The sequence below is a fragment of the Ziziphus jujuba genome, chromosome 11, assembly GCF_031755915.1.
Source record: "Ziziphus jujuba cultivar Dongzao chromosome 11, ASM3175591v1".
NCBI classification, from domain to species: domain Eukaryota; kingdom Viridiplantae; phylum Streptophyta; class Magnoliopsida; order Rosales; family Rhamnaceae; genus Ziziphus; species Ziziphus jujuba.
Genome location: NC_083389.1, coordinates 11,035,056 through 11,049,348, shown reverse-complemented (window position 1 = coordinate 11,049,348; position 14,293 = coordinate 11,035,056). Strand labels below are relative to the sequence as shown.

Genomic DNA, 14,293 nt, shown 5'->3' with positions numbered 1-14,293 from the left:
GGAATTACTGAGGGTGAACAATCATCCTATTTTTTTGCAAAATGTGATACACATTTATTAAATTTTGGGATTTTCTCCACTTATTATAATTTTAGAATCCCTAGTTGCCATGTTTTTGCATTCAACACACATTATGGGACTTGTGGGGCCCAACAAATTTGTAAAATGTGATGAACTGTACACCCTCGGGAATTACCGACGAAACCGTTGGTACTTTTTCCAGGGGTTATTTGATGGTTACCAACGGTTTCCTCGGGAATTACCGAGGGTGAACAGTCATCCTATTTTTTTGCAAAATTTGAGACACTTTTATGAAATTTTGGGATTTTCTCTCCTTAGAACAATTATAGAATCCCTATTTTGCATGTTTTTGCATTCAACACACCTTAGGGGACTTGTGGGGCCCAAAAAATTGGTAAAATATTATGGACTGTACACCCTCGGGAATTACCGACGAAACCGTCGGTAATTTTTCCAGAGGGTATTTGTTGGTTACCGACGGTTTCCTCGAGAATTACCGAGGAAATACAGTCATCCAATTTTTTTGCAAAATTTTAGACACTTTTATGAAATTTTGCGATTTTCTCTCCTTAGTACAATTTTAGAATCCATGTTTTGCATGTTTTTGCATTAACACACGTTATGGGACTTGTAGGGCCCAAAAAACTTGTAAAATGTGATGGCTGTACACCTTCGGTAATTACCGACTAAACCGTCGGTAATATTTCCAGGGTGTATTTGTTGGTTACCGGCTGTTTCCTCGGGAATTACCGATCGTGTACAGTCATTGTATTTTTTTAGAAAATTTGAGAACTTTTTAAGCAATTTTGGGATTTTCTCTCCTTAGGATAATTTTAGAATCCATATTTTTCATTTTTTTGCATTCAACACACCTTAGGGGACTTGTGGTGCCCAAAAAATTAGTAAAATGTGATTGCCATAGGGTTTCGGTAATTATCGATGAAACCTTCGGTAATTCTTGAATCAAAAACAAATTGAACGTTTTCATTTTTTAATGCTGTTTGATCACTTACTTTGCCAGAATTTATCATTAATAATGCTACATTTAGCATGTTATTGGTTGGAACACACATGATTGAAGTTGCCGGATGGAATTGTTGTGAGTCTTTTACGACGGTGTACAAATTTCAATTACCGATGATGCATTGGTCATTACCATCGGGCAGTAATATCATCCATGCAATAGTAAGAAACATACAAACAACTGAACCAAAAACTGAAGACGGAATGATATGTTATCAAAACAATATGACAGATGAATTTGACAATAAAAGAACACATAAAGCCAACGTCTATTACGCCAAAACACATGTTACGCGGTTGACCAACTAATTGCATTCCTGACTACATTTCATACACACGCATACCACATAACATGGCCTCATTGTCTGAATATATCATCATGCGATTGATGGGCGTTCGTTTCAGTGGTGCTGTTGGTTGTTAGTGCTATCAAGAGGTACGGCGGCGGAGCATGATCGGCTGGTGTGACCAACCTGTTTGCACCTCCCGCATCTATATTGATGACGCTCCTCTCCTTGAGATTGAATCCTCTTCTTTCTCGGTCTTCCTGACTGTTTGCCAATTTGAGGTGGAAGTACAACCTGGTTTATGACATCATCTGGAGCATGCCACTGACATTTATCTCCAAGTGGATATATGGTTTCCGAATATGCATAACGGAGTGAGTCAACTGAGTAATGCGCCGAGCAAAGGAAATATGGAGAAATATGTCGATGCTTACATGCTACAATTGCATGAACACAAGGAAATCCATCAATGTCAAATCCTTGCATGAGCACGTCTTATTTTCTAAGTTAACAACTCCAACGAACATGCCATGGCCAACAACTTAAAACTCATATAAGTTCATTGGCATAACACGTAAGCCTCTGCCATTATTTGAGCGGTCCTGCATGATTTTTTCCAACCAATTACTAACAGGAGTTTGCATTGCAGCAGCGTTAGTTCGACGTTCATACCACCACCTTTGCAAGACATCACGAATGTGATCTAGTAATGGAAAAACAGGTTTATCCCTAGCATCAATAAGCACAGAGTTCATGCTCTCTGCAATGTTAGTTGTCATTATGTTGTATCTATTGCCCCGAAAATGTGATCTAGCCCATTTTGAAGGACTTGCATCCTTGAGATATTGTACAGCTTCAATACTAACCCCTTCTAAAAGTTGCATGGCCTTATCAAAATCCTCAACAATATATGCTCTAGCTGCATCATTAAAAGTTGATATAATCGCGTTGACATTACCTTTAAACTTTTTAGCACGTAAATTTGTACCAAGATGATATGTGCAGTGGCCATGGTGATTATTAGGGAAAACTGTACGTATTGCTTTTGCAATGCTCTTGTGTCTATCCGATATAAAAGCTATATTCGGATCATCCCCAAACGCTTCTTTAAGCCACATCAGTCTCCCCAGGGCCTATTCCATAAGCAAGTGGATAAATTTGATTGTTCCCATCCAAACATGATGCAATATATAACAAACCTCTATATCTATTCTTCAGTGTAGTTCCATTGACAGCTACGACTCTCCGCATATGCTGGAACTCTCTAATGCTAGCTCCAAGTGCTATGAAAAAATATAAAAATCTGTTTTGATCATCAGTTTCAATTCAAGTAAACGTGCCTGGATTTTTGCTCTTCAAAACGTGACTCCATAAAGGAAGTTTTGCATATGAATCTTCTGGCGTGCTCCACAAACCCAATAGTGCAACTTCCTTAGCGGCCCATGCTTTGTTGTAGCTTATGTTTACTCCGTAATTAGAGCGAAGGTCATGCACGATATCTCGAGGTTTGTATTGCCTTGAAATCCCATCAAACATTGGCTGGATGATGTCTATGATAACTGAACTTGTTGCTTGACGATGATCCCTTTTCATGATATTTAAAGAGCAAATATGCTCATCGTTGAAGGCCCTAATCATGAAGGCCTCTGTATTATCACCATGTAGTTTGGTAGCACGCATTCGCCACATGCAATTGTCGTTTGCACATACAACCTCATATCGGACTCTATCCGACTTCTTGACCTTGAATTCAAAATTTCTCCTTAGTGCATAAAGACTAATCTTCTTCTGTAGCGCATTCTTACTCGCAAAGATTTGGTTGATTCGAATGATTTCATGGGCATTGACGGATGAGAAGCGATGGTTAACCCTAAGTTCAGCCATGGTTGCGGTCGAATCCTGTCGAATGTCCAAATGGTTTTTGGTACAAGGAGAGGCAAGCACATCATCATTCACATTATCAATTGGAGTACTACCATAAGGAGACTCACCATGTCGACTATCACCAGCTGAAAGTCCTGAATGTTGGGTCCAACAAATGTCTCGTAACCCATCTTCACTACAATCAGTGTTGACCTCAACCTCAAATTGTTCATCTTGATCATAATCATGTCCACGATATTCATTCATATCATTAATGTCGAAGTGCTCATTATCATGATCATGTTCCACAGATTGCACATTGTTTTCACAAATTTGATTTTCAAAGAATCCAGGTTGAGTTTCCGGCACATGAAGTTCGGTCGCTGGGGACTGCATGTCGGCATTAGAGGTACAAGTAGCTATCTCGGGAACTGCAGATAGTGGGGCATTAGTCATAAATCCTGAACTTGTAGGTATCCTATTCACAACACATCCAGCAGTATTAATACTTTTTGGAACCCTGGATAACACATCAACAATAAGTGGAGATCTGTCTTGAGGTCTGTGTGAACTATACTATTCTATAAAACTTTGTAGGTCTTCATCATTTTCCACAACTTACGGCTCACATGACAAACACACATGGTATATGAACTTGAAGATTAATTGATGTTGTGTAGAATCTAAGTTGAGAGCGTTGTAGACAACATCTTCAAGTTCGGCCAACGTACAATTCCTTTTGATACGTATAATCTTCATTCTTTGACGTTGGTATCTCCAGGTACCTTCAGAACATACACTCCATGTTCTATCGTAGAACAGTAAAACTGAAATTTGTGACATTGAGCACAAAGAGTTTACCAATTCAAAACATACTATCTACTTCTGCAATCGTAGAATCTTTGCTAGAAGGTTTAACTATAATCCTGAAGCAAAAGTAATGAAAAAATACAAATACATTTTTAGTAAATGAGTACAGAAAATAAGCCAAACAATTATGTTATTAACGCCTACTGGAATAGCATTTTAAATACAAATACAAATGCATTTTCAGTAAATGAGTAAAGATAAAATAGGAATGCATTTTATGTAAATGAGTACAAATGTTGTTTAAGGGAAAAATGTTGCCATATATGTACACATATTTATATTTATAACACACCCTGTGAAAGCTGATAGACGTACTAGCTGCTGGATAGAGAAGACAAACGAGTTTTGTAGTTGGTCAATGTTTTCCCTTTCTGACCATGTAAATGTTATTTTTTTAATACAATATTGACTAATTAAATTCTTATTCTTAGGCTAATATATATATATATATATATTTATTAATTAAATCGATCCATTGAAAGGTCTAATGCTCTAAATTTGACCTCGATATCATCTTTCTGTGAATTCAAACAAAACATTTTTGATTCATTTTTATAATATTATATTTAATTTTTTGTTCATAGTTTATAACGCCTCCTTTGTTCGTACCAATTCATACTTTTTCCTCACTACTAGTATTGTGCTAAGGCTAAGTCATTATTTGATTTTGACTTTATCTATCACCTATACGTAAAGTATATTTTAGGAAATTTTTTTCGTAAAATCAATTAACAAAATTAATATGAAGTATATTGTATTTATTTTTTGGCTTAGTTATTAAGCCATTTATGTTTACTATTGGGAGTTCATGATTTCAAAATATTAAGATGGAAAAAATTTATTATAAATGATAAAAAAAAATTATGTAAAGAAGTAGCATAAAGCCAAATTATGTATATATATCCACATACCAGGTAATCGTTAATTCCGATCAGCAGAAACGTACAATTTAATTACATCCTTTTGAAGTGTATGGGCTCCACAATGAAGATTTTCAGATGATGCAGGGAGAGTGAACTGAACTGAAGAGATTTTGGGATTTTTTGCAATGTTCGTCAATGCAAAGAAAGAAGGCTGAAAGGTACCTAACCAACAAAAGAGAAAGAGAGAGGAAGACACAGTATACATTTAATGTGGTAGCAGGGATAGTAAGAGAGAGGGACAGAAGTTAATGAGGGTAGATAGAAATGAGAGATGGTCAAAAAAATTGTTTTAATATTATCACCTGTATTCGAGACAGTCAATGAGAAATGGAAAACTGTTATTTTTATTTTACACTTTCATATCCATGTATTTAAATAGTTTACAAAAGCCAGACAATTAATTCCCTCCTAACAAGTCTCACTTGGACATACTACCATGGAGCCGTTCATGTAAAAGTGATTGATACCATCCATTTAAATTATCATCCTTCTTATTTATTGCTTCTCTATATATCAAATAATATGGAGAATTTAATAATGAAATTGGATCCTTACACATCATATTGACACAAGAATCAAGTACAAAAACTAAAAACAAAATCTGAATTAGCAAGAGGAAATTGTACAAGTGTTTTATGAATAAAAACAAGAGAATATTACACCTCCTAGAGAATATTACAGCTCCTACAAAAGCCTCTGTTGGTATCAATCCCGACTTGACCCAATGTTCCCCATCAGAAATGGAAAGGCTTGAAATTGTCACAGCAATTAAACATCAGCCATGGTAGTCAAGGATCACCTGCTGACAACACGATTAATTGTTGGTTGAACAAATATATGAACCCTGCAGATAGCAAGTAGCTGTCAATAAGCAAAAAATACTATCTAGTTTGCATGAAAAGAATCATGAAAAGGAAACTCCATATGAATGATAAACTTTCGGGTGTACCATTTTCCAGGGAATCATGAAAAGGAAACTTTCTATGTACTTTCATGATTTTCTTCATTTGGAAAATTCTCCTTCCCTGTATCAGACTTCTTATCTGCACAAAAATATATGAACAACATAAAATAAAAGTGAAAAATATAATGAGCACTGGGAAATAAAAACCACCATAGCTGAATATATTACCCTCGGTAGAAATGGAGGTTTCTGTTAACGTATATAATGTGCAACCATGGAGTTTAAACAGTAAATTTCCCTTATGATTCTCATGTTGATAATGAAGTAAATGCAATAACTGACAGTTTGCATTAAACATTAAGGAAAACAAGAATTATACATGACAACAATAACAGATAACAACGAAAGCAGTTATATTTAATCACCAACAGCAATTATAGTAATAAAATAACTATAACTACAATTATATTAAAACACAAATAAGCGTGCAGACAATTAAATTTAATAAATAAGCAGCATTCAATAATGGAAAACACACAATTACTATCTTTAGAATAACCTCCACAACACCTTTGCCATCACCAAGAGCTCCATCTATTTCATCAATCACCTAGAGAAAAAGTAGTAACTTGTTTCTTCTGCATACATTCTAGAATAAGAAGGGTAACCATAAAAAATAATGCCAACTAAGCACTTTGGCCTCGACTCAACAGTGACAGAGTTCATCTGCACTACATCAAGAAACTAAACTGTTGTATAAAGTAACCTATAACACAAAGCAATACATTGTAATAGCTAGGGAAAAAAAAAAAAAAGAAAAAAAAACACAAAGTAACTTTATACAAAATTTCCAACCTTGAAAGAATCTAATATTCAGCAGATAAAAATTAATGCAGATCCATGTGAAAAAAAACAAAAACGAAAAAAGAAGAAGAAGCATATATATACAAATACATACATTAGGGACCAAACCCATGGATTTCATTGGGGGGGGGGGGGGGGTGGTGTGGAAATTGGAAGCTAGATGAAGAAGCATTCACTTGAAAAGACAAGTTGAGCATCATTTTCACATTCACAGGTAGGTTACTAATTTTAAGTTCTACCCATGTGTGATATTCAAAATCACAATTTCACAGCCACAATTTTATGCTTTGCAAATAAATTAGAGACGCATAGTACTTAGAAATTGAAGGATATAACAGCAGAAAGTTTAACATGACAAGAGTATTACAAAACATTTTTACCAATTGTATATGATCATTGGCACTGTTGACTCCATCTATGCTTCAAAATTTTTAAACAACCATGACAGCTTTCAGAATGCAAAAATCATATGCACTATAAAATGGAAAATGGATTGGAGACACAATAGAAAAGAAGATATGGTACCTGTAGGGCCAAACCGTAACCGCCATTCACATCTTGCTCGAAATAAAGTAACTGGAAAATAAAGCAATTAGATTATAAATTTAATGTCACATCAGCAACACAAAAGAAAATGCAGATGCAGAGAGAGAGAGAGAGAGAGAGTTCATAGTCATCAAACATGGTATATAAAAAATTTAAATGCAAAAATATGAAATATACATACCTTAAATTTGCTTTGTGCATTTGAAGTAACTCTTACTACAATACCACACTCGGCTTGTTGCTCATTGATCGTAACACCAAAGAAATGAGCATTTTGCTTATCCACCTGCAACAAAACAAAATCAAGCAAACGGAAAATTCCAGAAAGAATGAAAGTCCATGATAACAAACATGAAAGCACCTTTCCACTAACTGATGACAGAATGGAATGTATCCCTAATTGGCTGTACTCCATCCAGCATCATATCATCATACATATCTCTCAGCAAGAAATGCCTACCATCATCGTTATTAAAAAAAAAAAAAAAAAACAGAACACAACTTTCACAATTTCTCCCAAAAAAAAAAAAAAAAAATCCCAAAACCACTAAAAGAAAATCAAAATTAGAGACATTGCTTGCGTAGTTCCTCCGTCCCAATAACAATCTAAAATATATTATTTATTTAAAAAAAAACTATTTCATTATTAGCGAAACAAGTAAGAAAATGTCTAGGGAAAAACTTAAGAATTTGAAAATGGAGAGGAGAAGATTACCAGTGATTGATCGAATGAGCCTCATGCTTTCCTACTTCGCTGTTGCCTACCTGTTGCTTCTACTTCTAGGGCTCTCTAAAACCCTGCAGTTTTCTCTCGGAGTCGCCTCTTCACCATCTCCTTCAAAACGCACAGTCTCCACGCTTACAATCCGGCCGATGCGAAAGGAAACAGAGGGCTCCTAATGGTCTGGTTATGGATAAAGAGATGGAGGAGAAAAGTCGAAGAAAGGAAAGAAAAAAACATATAAAAAAAAACATAAGGGTATTTTGGGATTATAAAAGATTGAAGGGGTAGAACAAAAAAGATATCAAATGAGGGGACAAAATTCATTAACCTCGGTCCTACGAGGGTATTGGGCCAAATTCTCCTAAATTTAATTGTTAATAAAGGTGGGTGCATATAGAACCATATAAGGAAGGTGTCAGTCGAGGCCCAGACGAAACTTACATTTCGGGGGTAGGGCCGACCATGATCCATTGGGCCCGTTCAGGCTTCTTTTTGGGCTAATTGATACATCGATGAAAGGTTAAGAACTTGCAATCGCTGGAAAAACCAGCAGCGAGCGAGATTGACAGAGCTGAGAAATTTGAGAAGTAAACTGTTTCATTTTCCCTGGAAAGAATTTGAGAAATTTTCCCGGAAAAATGCAAAGTCCAGAGGATATTCGGAATCTCCCCATCGATATCACCTTTTCTCGTCTCGTAGGTAATAAACCTTGCTTCATCTCTCTCTCTCACTCTAACTCAGTCTCAAAAAATATATACTAACGCCCTCAATTCAAAACAAACGAGACCTAGTTCCCTTTTTTTTTTTTTTTTTTTTTTTTTCCACTAATTGCCGTCTTGGTTATTATTATTTTATTTTTTGGTGAATTTTTTTCATTACTAATTTGATTGTGATTCTCCTATTTTTGATTGCGATTGAACTGAAGAATGGCTGGTTGATCGGAAGAGAATACCAGCCGATTGGAGAAAACGATTCACTGCAGTAAGAGCTCGAATAGCGAAAGAATTCGCGTCGCTTCCGAAAGATATCGATCCCTATTTCCAGACATTAGACCCTGAAGGTTAGCAAAACACACGGTAGCAGACTTATTGTCTCCATTTCGTTATTTATTTCAATCTAATTTGATTTCTTATATGCTGACTTTGGTTGATAAATCAGTGTAAATTTTCGAATTGTCAGAGCAAATGATAATTATGGAGCAAAGATGAGAAAACTATCACGTTATCAAATAAGCATGAGCATAAAAACTTAACGTAAGTCCTTGTGTAGAAGGCCAGTAGGCAATGGCGATTTAGAAAGTTGAAAAGTCTGATATTCTTGAAGCATATTGGAATAGAAGATGCTAAGGTCAATCAGTGGCTTAAATATTTAGAAGTATAACTCATGCAAATTTTTGCTTTTCAGTTTTTATGATTGCTCATAGACCCATCAAAATGTTTTAGGCATTGATGTAGCACTGGTATTTTTGCTGCTTGAATTGAAACTTTTAGGGGTTTATTCTTTACAATTTTTTAAGCTCTTTACCATTACTCCTTTCCCTTGCTTAAGTTTTGACTAGAATAATATTTCCAGGAATTGGTTACTTGGAGGCTAAACAAATATATGGTATTCTTCTAAAGTCTACTCCAGAAAGCCGGAATATATTTGGCAGGTTATCTGGTGCCGCTGTAAGACACTCAACTCTCTCCCCCTCTTCTTCTCTGCTCCACTGCTGAAAGGATTATGTTATTTTTAAATGTATTTTATATATTTTTGGCAGGGTGCTTGGGAGGCAATTGTGCGATCTTTTGAAAAAGATTATGTTTACCTTGGTGAGGCTGCTCTAACGATGGTCCAAAATGTAAATTATGAGATGTAAGTATGTAATATTATGGTTGACCTGTTGGTCTAATGGCAAAGAAAAGTTTGAGGTAGATGTCTATGTAGTTTATATCAACTACCTTGTTTTTCTCCTATGTAGACCATATCAGAAAAAGCAAGTGCAAAAGATTCAGCAACACCTGGCAGAACTGGAGCGCAAAGAAGCTGATATTAAAAGGAATGCGGCTCTATCAGCAGCCAAGTATGCAGAGGCTTGCCAAGAGCTTGGTTTGCAGGTGTTTGCTAAGGATCCCTCTATCTGCTTTTGAACTCGGTTTCCTATAACTCCCTCATTTCTTTAATCTGTCTCACTGTACAGGGAAAAAATGTGAGGTTAGAGCTTCTAGAGACTGCAAAATCACTTCCAAGCACATTTAGCAGGATTTTAGAAGTTTTAAATAGTGACTCTACATCACAGGCTATGGATTATTATTCCAATTTTGTCAGAGATGCTCATACAGAAATGGATGTAAGATAATTACTTTTTTCTCTCGTGATTGCTGAAGTACAGCTTGTTTTCATTATCTGATTTTTTTGGTGGACATTAAGATATAGTGATTATTTACAAATCAACTCATATATTTGTTCAACAACTACAGAAATCTATTAAGGTCTTGCCGAACTTGAGAGACATACGGGAACATCCACCATCTTTGAATGTGTCTGTGGGCGTTGATATTGTTGATCCTGTGAATGTTCAATCCAGCTATAATGAGTCTGACAATGCAAGGGACATGGACATTAGTGCAGATACAATTGATTGGGATATTTCTGTGGAGAGTTCTCAGATTGATTGGGATATTGGTACTGTAGAAGAAACTGATGATACCGGTAATGGTTTGGGCCCTTATGAAATAGTTAATGCCAGTGAGATCTTACAGAGTTCTTCGCCAAATGATGTTGTGGAGTCTGATCACTTCCCATCAAATAAAGGTGTGAGTGATCAACTACCAGAGATTTCTGTGTCAGAGATATCTTGGGATATTAGTGTTGAAACTCCTCAAGTTGATATGATTGATGATTTGAACTTGCCAAATATCGGCTCCGAGAATCAGAAATATGTTCTTGGTCGTCTTACTCAAACTACTGAAACCACTGAAACCAAGGAAGGCAGGAGCCAACTTTTAGAGACAGAGTATAGGAATAAGATTCTTGATGATCTGTATGAGGTAAATACTATATGTGATTCATTGATTCTTTTCTTTGTTTAATAAGGTATTTCTATTTTGCTTTTTTGTACAAAAAAATATTGATACAGCACTAAGCAGATGTATTAGTTTTGGTATACATTTTTGGTTTGATCATAGCACTTCTAGATAAAGGTTGATATTTGATATTTAAACTATGCTATCAGATCAAATCATTTTTAAATCAGCGGTTGATGGAGTTGAGGAATGAGGATACTCTGTCCTTGCAACATCAAGTGCAGGCAGTTGCTCCCTTTGTGTTGCAGCAGTATGCTCCTGATGCCATTGACACAATGTTACATGATATTTCTTTGGCCATTTCCTTGCTGACAAATAGGAAGACACGGGACTTGATAATGATTCTTAACTCGAAAAGGTAAATACCATTTGGACTGTATGTATCTGGACCAATTTCATTGATTTGTTTTTCCCTTCTTTTTTAAATTTATGAGAACAATTTTCTTAGAATTTATTTACAAAAAAGTGGCACTGTAAGTACTAAATTGTATTGTCATAGAAATTTGTCATCACATTTACTACATTGTATTGTCATGGAAATTTGTCATCACATTTTTTTCTGGGGAAGAAAAAAAAAAAACACATCTTGAATTATTTTTTTATTTTTTTATTTTTGGTTGCATCTAAGTTTTTATTATTTCTATTACATTATTTTTTTTTACTGATTCTGATCAATCTTAGTGCTAGCTTTTAATTAAGCAACCATTCTTTCGTTTGGTGATTTAAATGATCTATAAATTGTTTATGCGCCTTAAGCTCTGATGCCAACCTTAATTTCAGATTTCTAGATAGACTAGTTAGCACATTGGAGGAAAAGAAGCACCACGAAGTGAAGTTGAAAGATGGTTTGAAGGACTTGACTATCAAACGCATGGAGCTGCAGAATTCATTATCTTCATCCTGGCCAAAGCAGGTTGATCTTTATTGATATTTTAGTCATTTCAATTTGTTTTCTTTTCTAATAAAAATTATTATACTATCACATTTGAGGAGAATATTCTGATGATTTATTTATGTTTTAACGTCCCCTTTGCTGAATTACTAGTGTTATACATATAATTTAACTGTCTCATACTCGATAACTTTTTAAAATATCTGCTTATATAAGTAGAAGGTTTGATGTTTATTATTGCAGCTGCGATCCATCATTGTAAATTTCTCTTTTCCCTTCCTTTCTCTATGAGTGAACACCAAACTTGAAGCTTTTCTTAAAAGAAAGCATTATTAACCATACTCAGTTCTGATGTGCCAGAATGCCCCCCTCCCCATTTCTATCTCTACCTGTGGGTAATGTCTATGCAGACGCATCCCCACATGTATAAATTCTGTCTATTTGTCTGCTTAATTCTCTGAAGCTATGTCTATTTGTCGCCATCCATGTATCTCATGTTTCCTATTTGAACCCCCATGCATATACTTATCGATAAAAGCATGGTTTGATAATAGATAATCAAATCAAACTCTGGATTATAGGCTGCTACTCCTCTAAAGTGCATAGCATCTCCATGATTGTACATCTACCAGAGGGGAAAGATTTACGTAGCATTATGCTTTTCTGCTGAATTAAAAATTATTGTTTAGAATAATATACTGCTGAATTAAAAATTATTGTTTAGAATAATATATTGAAATTTGTGCATTGGAACTTCTTTATATGTAAAAACTTAGAAAACGAAGTAGAGAATGGTATACTTCATGTGCACGCTCACACACAGAGAGAGTAGAGAATGGTATATTTCATGTGCACGCTTGCACACATTCACACACATGTATATAAGTTCTAATTGGTTTATCTCAATTTCACTGTTGGTTTCTGTTACAGGAAGCAGCTCTTGCAAAAACCAGGGAGCTGAAGAAGCTATGCGAGAGTACTCTTTCATCTATGTTTGATGGAAGACCTGTAAATATCATTGGAGAGATTAATGCTCTTTTAACTAGTGGCCTTGGTGCGTGAGGAGATGTTTGTTCTTTGGTGACTACAAAACCTTTCGAATTGTAATATGTCAGATTGAAGTGGCATTCTTTTCGGTGGTAGCTATTTGTTGTTTTAACTTTTTCCATACTCGACTTGTAAACTGGTGCCCTTGTTCATAGCCTCCAATTCAATTGGCCTGGTGTATAACATAGAAATAATTTAAAAGAGGGTGTATATAGTAAATAAGGAGCGTAGTGTTTCTAGAAATACGAAGAAAGTATGCACCTAAAGTAGTAGAAAATTACCTTTTCACCCACAAATTAACAATCAATAGTGTGCCTGTATATAGAAACAGAAAGAAGATTCTCTTTGAACCCACGAAAAATTGTGCAGTTTATTTAAAATTACTCTACACGTTTGGACGTATCCACCATCGATAACTTGGTCTCTGTAGAAACACAAAGAAAATTGCTACGTGAACGGCACAAAATTGTGAGGTGTATTCAGAACTGGAAAGGGTATTACTCAATAAATTCTAAGGAACATTAGGAACATTCTTTATACACTCCACAATTTTCTTTGGGTGTATTAATAAATGAAAAGAAAATTACTCTATGCACTGCACAAAATTCTTGGGTTGTACTTTTAGAATTGTGGGAGTGTATTTAGAACTAGGAATTGGATTATACATCGAAAAACAGTGTGGGTGTATTTAAAAATACAGTGAAAATACTCATGAACGGCTTGGTTTTGGGCCGAGTGAGACAAAAAAACCAAACAGCCATGGAGTGAGATATATATATATATATATATAGAAAGCACAACACAGATAAAACTTTTCTATTTCAAGTAGCCGTTAAAAAGTGACCGTTGGGTTTGCGTTCCTTTCCCTCTCTCGGGCCATGGCTATGGCTCAGCTCGAGGGCCAGAGCCAGCAGCAAACCTTCTTCTACCACGTCCACAAGACTAAGATCCTCATCAAAGCCCTCGGCCTCCCTCTCCCTCCCGACTTCTTCGACACCGGTTCTTCTATCTATTACAACGGAGATGATGGCATTAGCGACTCCTTTTATGGCGGGGACTCCAATGGATCTGATAAGAATGGCTTGGTATGATTTGTTTTTGTTTTTTGGGTTTTGGGGCTTGGAAATTTGAGGTGGTTTGTTGGGGCCAGGGTTGAATTTTAGTTCATGGGCTCTTGCAAATTTGGGTTTGGCTCTTTGTTTGGTTGAAATGTGTGTTTTTGGTTTTTTGTGGAGTTCAGAAATGCAGTGTTATGTTAAACATT

The 14,293-nt window shown here is 35.6% G+C and overlaps 1 protein-coding gene across 1 annotated transcript; it reads left to right on the top strand.

Annotated features, from left to right (window-relative positions):
* Window positions 1-8,555: 8,555 nt before the first annotated feature.
* On the top strand, window positions 8,556-13,230 carry LOC107407438 (CDK5RAP3-like protein). Its single transcript, XM_048465456.2, has 10 exons — window positions 8,556-8,724; window positions 8,951-9,085; window positions 9,598-9,692; window positions 9,785-9,879; window positions 9,986-10,121; window positions 10,205-10,354; window positions 10,485-11,054; window positions 11,240-11,448; window positions 11,871-12,003; window positions 12,913-13,230. Exons 1-10 carry the CDS (start codon window positions 8,664-8,666, stop codon window positions 13,042-13,044), a joined length of 1,716 nt encoding a protein of 571 aa, XP_048321413.2. The 5' UTR covers window positions 8,556-8,663; the 3' UTR covers window positions 13,045-13,230.
* The last annotated feature ends 1,063 nt before the right edge of the window (window positions 13,231-14,293 follow it).

Excerpts from the sequence above, each read along its gene's own strand:
- LOC107407438 (XM_048465456.2), top strand. The coding sequence starts at position 8,664 with ATGCAAAGTCCAGAGGATATTCGGAATCTCCCCATCGATATCACCTTT. Across the intron at positions 8,725-8,950 it reads CACCTTTTCTCGTCTCGTAG|AATGGCTGGTTGATCGGAAG; the intron begins GTAATAAACCTT and ends ATTGAACTGAAG. Across the intron at positions 9,693-9,784 it reads GCAGGTTATCTGGTGCCGCT|GGTGCTTGGGAGGCAATTGT; the intron begins GTAAGACACTCA and ends TATTTTTGGCAG.